Below are 7,189 nucleotides of genomic sequence, written 5' to 3' on the forward strand. Positions count from 1 at the left end.
CGGAACATTCCGTGAAAATTCTTGGATATCCAGGAATTTTTCTGTTCTGAGGCATAATAAGTTTTGAAGTTCCGTTCGATTTTAAAACATTCAGAAAAATTACGTGATTTTTTCGTATTTTTTCAGTGACAGAACCCGAAAATTTACTGAAAGTTCTAGATTTATTCCCCGAAAACGATTCTCACTGGCAGATTACGTGAAATGTTCCGTAATTTTCCGGTAATATTTCTCTCCCTGTAGTCACTGGAAATTTCGGGAATTTCGTTGTGAAAATAGTGAGAAAAATTGAGTCCCGGTGTAATTGACTGACAGCAAATTTTCATTAGCAGTGATATATATTATAACCACCCTGAACCCATCCAACCAGTGGCCTCCCCTCAGTTGTACGACCGGGTCATGGGGTTGGTCGCGCACCCCTCCCAGTAGTTGAGGACACAGGTGTGTGAACCTGTGATCTAGGTCGACCGAGAGTATTGGCCCTATGTGCTCGCCTTGACACGGTTCCCCAGCTATCTCTTCCTCCTTTTTTTTCTATTTCATTTTGCCCCATTTTTATCATCTGCTGGGACATTAAAGTCCTTCGGATTCGTATGAATTTTTTTTTTCAGTCCAACTGCCAGTATTTATTACCTGGCGGCATGAATCGTCTAAAAATATTGGACATTTCGTCGGGATACCAGAAAGTTTTTAAATTTTCCCTCTCGTCACGGACGCCGCACTTTTTTAAACCGGAAAATTCAAATCCAAAAATTAAGAACAACTCGAATTCTGTGAAATTTTTATCTCCATTATCGATTTATCTGGGGAAAAAATCTTTTGATAAAGGTCAGATGACCTTGTTTATAAATTCATTAATTTCGTGTGATTAAAAAATAGATCTTGAAAAAATTTCCATTCAATAATTGTACGATAATTTTTTACAAACATAAAAATGAAGTTCGCTCGAGTCGAAATATCTCGAAACGCGTAGGACTAATTCCTCATTGGTCGCGTGGAACCGCCAAATTCAAATTCGGCGCACGGAGTGCGCAGTAGGTCTCATTCATTTTTCAAACCATAGACTCATAAAAATCAATTCATAAAAAAACAGAGGCTATATTCCAACACAAATAATAAATAATTAAAACTAAAGAATCAAAAATTCCATTTTTTCACTTTTCAAAGGTTTTCTATTTTTTTTTCAGTGCACCCTTCGGCTACTCAACTCCACCGATCTTCGTCGCTACAAAAAAAGTGTTCAAGTGTTCGATGATCCCGAGTTATTGGTATTAAGTTAATTCCATCTCAAAACTTTGCCGACGCGGTGGGTCCAGGTGAGGCTGTATCCCACCGAAAAAAGTCGTCTAGTCGAGATCAATGTTTGCCGACAAGTCAAAAAACTCTGGCAAATGATAAACATTTTTTCCCCTCCACACCAGCAATTCAACAAAACATTCCCGAAAACTCTTTTGTCTGAATTTTCCTTTGTTCCACAATCCCCTTCAATTCCTCGTCAAAGCATTCACTCGTTTCGCTAATAACATTTTTTTTTTATCCGCCTTTTGATATCTCGAGTACAACCAGACGCATGCGTCATGCGATTATTTGTTTACGTGAGTACAGCTCGACACAATGATGCACCTGAAAAAACATCATTAGTCTCGGTGATGGCCTTCAAAAGTCGATGGAAGCATTTGCGCTTAAAAGATCACGAGAAGAGATTTTTCCGGGATCATAAAATCATGATGATGAATTGAATTGAATAAATAATAAATAATCATTAGAAAATGATGATTGATTAATTTGTAATGATCAGGCATTCGGTGTAAATATCAATTTCCGTGATCCCTTCAAAAGTTAATTACTCGAGACATCGTGAGTACCTCATGTACATGAGCTGAGCTCACAGGATCGTAGGTGATGCGAGGGCTGCACCAGTAGCTCATGAATATTCAGAGGTGTACCCGAAACTACCACCACGATTGTTTCATTTACGGACAGAAGATGTTGGCTCACAATGACTAGGAGTTCCTCTCGAAGTAGACAGTTATGTTTCATTTAAAATCCTCTGCATCAATCCTCTCTCCTCCCATTAATTCCAAAATTCTCAAAAATCAATTTAAAAAATAATCCATCGTAATTGCACTCGTAATTGCATCTCTAATTGTACCGATACTTCATGTCAATTCGTCATCAAAATTTTCGCTGAATTGCATTCCGCGGAACATGTCCTAAAAATCCTGAATCTGGAACCTCGAACCTGGAACCTGGAACCTGGAACCTGGAACCTGGAACCTGATTTACACCCATGTAAATTGAGAATTAATTTTTTTTATCGTTTTGAATAACGAGCATGATGATGCTGAGGCCTAGGGTGAATATTCACTCGAATTGTAGTTATGTGTTGGTTTGAAGGCCGAGTTCCAGTTTCTGATTGTGGGTGGAAGGGGTTGCATGCCACGGACAGGCGAGGCAAAACGTATCCAGGGGGTCAACGACCCCAAATGTGCCAGCGCACTCGATATCCCCAGCATCCCCTCCACCACACCCCCTCACCATATTTACCCCCAGGTTTTCCACCCTCTCTACCCCACAAACTCAAGGTAGCAGCCCGACCTATTTTCCATTCCCGGTTTCTCTCGGGGGTTGGAACACCAACGGGGACAATTCCACTCTGCACTTATTTCTCTCAATTAAAATATTCACTCGTTCACTAATTCATCACCAATTATTTGGTAAAACTATTTTATTTCATGACACGTTTGGAAATATATTTTTTGCCACCGGTTTTTAGAGAATATCTTGGATGTGGAGGGAGATAGCGATTTTTTTATTAATACCTTTTGTGTAGCTCTTGAAATTCTTCGTGAAAAATGTTGATATGAAAATATCGGTATTTCCGGTCGATCTTGAGATATTCGGGAAAAACTTGCCTCGAAAAAAAGGGATTATCGCAATTTAATCGTATCGAATTAAATGATTAACTAATAGACCTACTGCGCACTCTGTGCGCCGAATTTAAATTTGGCGGTTCCAGTTGACCAATGAGGAATTAGTCCAATGCGTTTCGAGATATTTCGACTCGGGCGAACTTCACTTTTGTGTTTCTACTTGGATAATAATGGTACTGCTGCGTATTTGTTCTTTTTCTCTTTTATTTTAATTTCTTTTCGCCTCACTTGAGATAAACCCATTTTATCAAACCCGAATCGGATTTCACAATATATTTGGAAATCCAGAAGACGATAAACCACGAAATAGGGTTTACGATAAAAAATGTAAAGCTCGTGTTGAAGGGAGAGTACGAGGGTAACGAGAAAGCACGCTGGAAGCAATGGAGAACTGGAGTGAGAGGAGTGGAGCTGATTTGCCGAGAGATTCCAGAGATTCCCCGGGAACTATGAGCAAGGTTATGCATACAAACAGAAACTTGCCTCCGATATACGATTGGAGGATGAGAAATATCCTGGACAGGACTTCGCCAAGGTTCCACGTGTAGTTAATGCCTTGACGAAAGTCAACAATCAGGACAGCCCATCAAAAAGGCCATGCCAAGTACTTACTGAGGTACATCGTGAGGATGATGTTTGATCGTTAAAGATTGTTTATCGCTCGTCAACAAAAACTCGCCAACAAATTAATCCCCTGGGTCTCAAATCCCCAATCTCAACAGCTACTCGGCGAGAATAATTCCTCCCAAAAAAAATAACACGAGAGATTATTCCAATTAATTAATTAACTAAATTCTATTCGGTAAGTAACTAAATTTATCAATTCAATGTTTATATTATTGAAATAATATAATATTGCGGAGTGAGTGCAATTAATTAATGAAGGACACATAAATTATCTGGAATTAACGAATTGTTTGTGATTTTTTTAAGGGTCTGGCATTTTCTTGACTAAAGTAAATTGATGGGTGAATGTCAGCTTGTGCTGCGGTGAATTTTCTGCCTAACACCTTGTTGACTTGACGGATGAATTCCACTTAGTGTCAAGGACACATTTTTCTTACTCCAGCCAACCGGTCAAAGTACTCTTGGAGGTGGTGGAGGCCTTGGGGGTTGTGAATATACGACGACAGCTTACGAAAGCCCCAGTGAAATTTTATTTACCCTCATGCCCAGCTGACATGTGGCTCTAAATTAATGATCTGTTTCGTCCATCTTCTGTCCAGGAGTGAAAATTCAGGATGGCGGGGAGGAGTTTTAAGTCCAGAAGATTGCAAACCGGTGATTGACATCGATTTCCGATGGATTTTATTTGAAAAAACACACCGGGGATTCCCAAAAAAAGAACACGCAAAACCCCATCTCATCAATCACTCCCTCCGATATTACAAAATCTCAATTTCCGCGGTGGAAAATTGTTTTTCCCAGCGTCTAATGGACGAAAGAACGCCCCAGCTATTGACCGTTCCATCAATAATTCACGATTCTCCGTGTCGTATTTAATAACAATCAGTCGAGTAAAATTTCCTTGCAGTTAAATCGCTCGAATCGAGCTGTGGATTAGCATCTGAATTGCACCCAGTGTTTGGACAAGGCCACGAGCCAGAACTCGTGCATCATAATAACCACCAGACAAGTGCCCAGAAGTGTTCGGATAATGTGACTTCAAATGACACTCGTTCATGTAAAGATAATATCACTTATTATCGAAATTCTCGTGATCGTGGGACAATTGTTTGTCTTTCAATGGAGCAGTTGAAGAAACATCTGTTATCGTTGCTTGACAATATTTTTCGATATCTCCACCGAGAGTTTTCTCGTATTTTTTTTTTGTTATTCCAGTGTTGGAACAACGGAAAACTCGAGCTGAAAGAACAAAAGACTCTGACAAAACAGAATTTATCGAATGATCAGATAATCATAAAGGAATTAATTGTTTTTCGAGTGGATTAAAGAAATTCGGGATTCGGATGGAAAATTATAACGAATTAATTTTCAGGGAATGAAGATTTCAAGGCTTTTTTTTTCACCTGGAAATTCTCATGGAAGACAATTTTTTTAATTTGCCCTGTGCTTTTGTGCTAGACGAGGTCAAGGCGCCCATTCTGCCTATTCAATGTGGATAAACCATCTTGCCAAGTCTCTGAGCACCTCGAGTTCTCCAGTATCCACACATTTCCACATTGAATCTCAAATTCCAGGAGTAGTCACGTACAGACGAATAGATTTCCACTGAACAGATGTCCTGGCGGTACTGGAGAGCAGTCAAAAATTGTGGGGTGGTGATAGAGAAAAAAAGAAGCTCAAGTGGTAGAGACAAAGGACTTGAAGAAAATGAGAGATACGATTGACTGCAGGGAGAGAATGATTCAATAAACTGGTGGTAGAGACAAAGGGGAACTGATCGATCTTCTCGAGGAATTGCTGGGAGCTGGCAATTACCCTGGAATTTCCACTGGAATACCCGAGTTTAGGGCTCGTCCCAACATTTTCTGGGGTGAAAAAGGACTGACTTGAAGGCCAAGAGTTACCGCTTTCTGATATCCTCGAGGCGAGTAAACTCAAGAAAGTTGTAACTATGGAATTCCGCAAGGACTTTGGGAATGTACATATTGAGTAAACCCTTTTTAAATTAAAGGAATCCACTCGGCGCTGGTTTTCGAGTAGATTAAACGACGAGAGAGTATCATTACTCGAGGTGAGATTTGACTTATAATTATTCATCCGAATTATTTTCACTGGTGAATAAATGCATTAACAGATTAATTCGCGAGGGTGAAATATGTGGGGCAAAACTATTTCACCCGCATGATTTATCTGCCCCACAAAATACCTAAACTCAATGACTTGAGATATTACATATGTTAATTCATAATAAATCGTTAATGATAATTAACAAATGGTCTAAATCATTTCCTCAAACTATTTACTGGAGATGTAAATAAATCGGTGGGTCAAGTAATTTTGAACCACAGATTTGATCCACACTTGTAGATTAAATGTAATGAATTACTCACGAACGAGTATGTTCCCCAGTAATGTGGCAGGTAGACAGAAAACGAGCACCAGTACATCAGCAACAGCGAGATTGACGATGAAGAAATTGGTAACGGTGCGCATACGGGGTGAGCGATAAACAACAGCAATAACAAAACTGTTGCCAACAAGACCAACAACAAATACAATGAAATAAGCAGCGCAGTATACAGCTGTCATAGCAATACTGTGTCTGTAGAATAAATCGGGCACATGCTCAACGGGTATGTGTCCAGGTTCACTCGCGTTGAATAGAACACCAGGATGCTCGTCCATTGGATGACGTGGACCGTCAGTCACTAGATCCGTAAGTGAATTGTTAACGTAATCGCGAATATCGTCTTTGGTCTTGGTGAATACATCGTTGGCAACACGGAGAGGTGGTCCTATCGTTGTTAAACCGCTGTTGCCATTTCGTCTACGCGGCTCGTTGTCAAATTCCTCAGAGTCCGGGAGTCGGAGTGACGCCATCTCCAGGAGGGGCGACGGGGGCTGCAACATCGGGTGATACTTCGAGGAGAATTCCACCAGCAGTGTGTCAACCATTTAGAATATTTATCACTTGTTGTCTCCTGGATTATATTCAATTGTTACTCGTCATGGACGTGTGGGATCTCTTCGCTTTTCCCGCCGATTTCACCACGCACGCGCCCACCTGAGGACTTCACCTGCGCCCCAGGGGATACACCTGACTTTCACGTGGGTAACCGCGTGCTCGGGGATGACAACTCGAAATTAACAATCATTAATTCACTTGTTGTTGTTTTATCGCGACTACGAGGGGGAAGATTATTTACGAATCGTGGGGTTGCGGTCGCGAAATTAATTCGGTGGTGGTCAGGCGGAATTCAAGTGATTATGTGTTGATTTTTTTTCTTTTTTCAGAAGCCCGGGATCTTTTTTTGGTTAAATTTCGCGCTGCAAGCGAGGGCAGAGCTAATGAGTCCGCTTTAGTTGACGACCGCAGACTGAAGTGGTGAGATGCGCCCGTAGCAGCGACGAGCTGTCTAGAAGCTCCAGCAAAACTGCGCAAGCGTCAGGGGCTTGTATTTGTCCGCGCCGATTTTTTTTATTTAAATTGCATGCAGGAAAAGTGACTGGTTGCAAGGGAGGAGAAAGAGGGAGAGTAATTTTCCTGGAAGAAAATCAGGGAGAGGAAATGGCGAGGGGAGCCAGAGAAACGAAGAGAGTGTTCGACACCTTTTTGACAAGTTCGGTATAAA

At 40.9% G+C, this 7,189-nt stretch overlaps 1 protein-coding gene across 1 annotated transcript in view; it reads right to left on the reverse strand.

Annotated features, from left to right (window-relative positions):
- The window catches only part of LOC105265936 (neuropeptide FF receptor 2-like), a 35,769-nt gene extending 28,769 nt beyond the window's left edge, over positions 1 to 7,000 (reverse strand). Inside the window, exon 1 of the mRNA XM_011303766.1 lies at positions 5,948 to 7,000. Coding sequence (XP_011302068.1) covers positions 5,948 to 6,512 — 565 coding nt within the window. The 5' untranslated portion in view covers positions 6,513 to 7,000. The remainder of the gene's footprint in view (positions 1 to 5,947) is intronic.
- Positions 7,001 to 7,189: the final 189 nt, after the last annotated feature.

This window comes from Fopius arisanus, unplaced genomic scaffold (assembly GCF_000806365.1).
Source record: "Fopius arisanus strain USDA-PBARC FA_bdor unplaced genomic scaffold, ASM80636v1 scaffold00033, whole genome shotgun sequence".
Taxonomy (NCBI): Eukaryota; Metazoa; Arthropoda; class Insecta; order Hymenoptera; family Braconidae; genus Fopius; species Fopius arisanus.